Source organism: Eurypyga helias, unplaced genomic scaffold (genome assembly GCF_000690775.1).
Source record: "Eurypyga helias isolate BGI_N326 unplaced genomic scaffold, ASM69077v1 scaffold43517, whole genome shotgun sequence".
NCBI classification, from domain to species: Eukaryota; Metazoa; Chordata; class Aves; order Eurypygiformes; family Eurypygidae; genus Eurypyga; species Eurypyga helias.
In genome coordinates, this window is record NW_010260617.1 from 7,623 (window position 1) to 7,906 (window position 284).

Genomic DNA, 284 nt, shown 5'->3' on the forward strand with positions numbered 1-284 from the left:
GGAGGGGGTCCCTGCTCGGCTAGGATCTGCTGCTGCTGCTGCCTCTGCTCTCTGAGAAACTGCTGTTTCTGCTGCTCCATGACGTGGAGCTGGGCTCTCTGCTCAATCAGCATCTGCTTCATGATGGCCGCTTGCGGCTGGCTCCCCAGGAAGGGACCCCCCGCGCTCGCGCCTGTGGCCACGCTGCTGGATCCCGCCGGCACAGAAGGCTGCATGGGCCCCGTGGTCCGGGACAGTCCCACCTGATGCTGCTCCTGTGCGGGGAGAGAGCGAGAAGGGCTGGT

The 284-nt window shown here is 65.8% G+C and overlaps 1 protein-coding gene across 1 annotated transcript in view; it reads right to left on the reverse strand.

The window, feature by feature from the left end:
- LOC104512198 (mastermind-like protein 3) overlaps window positions 1-260 on the reverse strand; it is a gene marked incomplete at its 5' end in the record, with an annotated part of 6,172 nt that extends 5,912 nt beyond the window's left edge. Inside the window, one exon of the mRNA XM_010155083.1 lies at window positions 15-260. Within this exon, the coding sequence (XP_010153385.1) occupies window positions 15-260 (246 nt within the window). The remainder of the gene's footprint in view (window positions 1-14) is intronic.
- Between the last annotated feature and the right edge of the window lie 24 nt (window positions 261-284).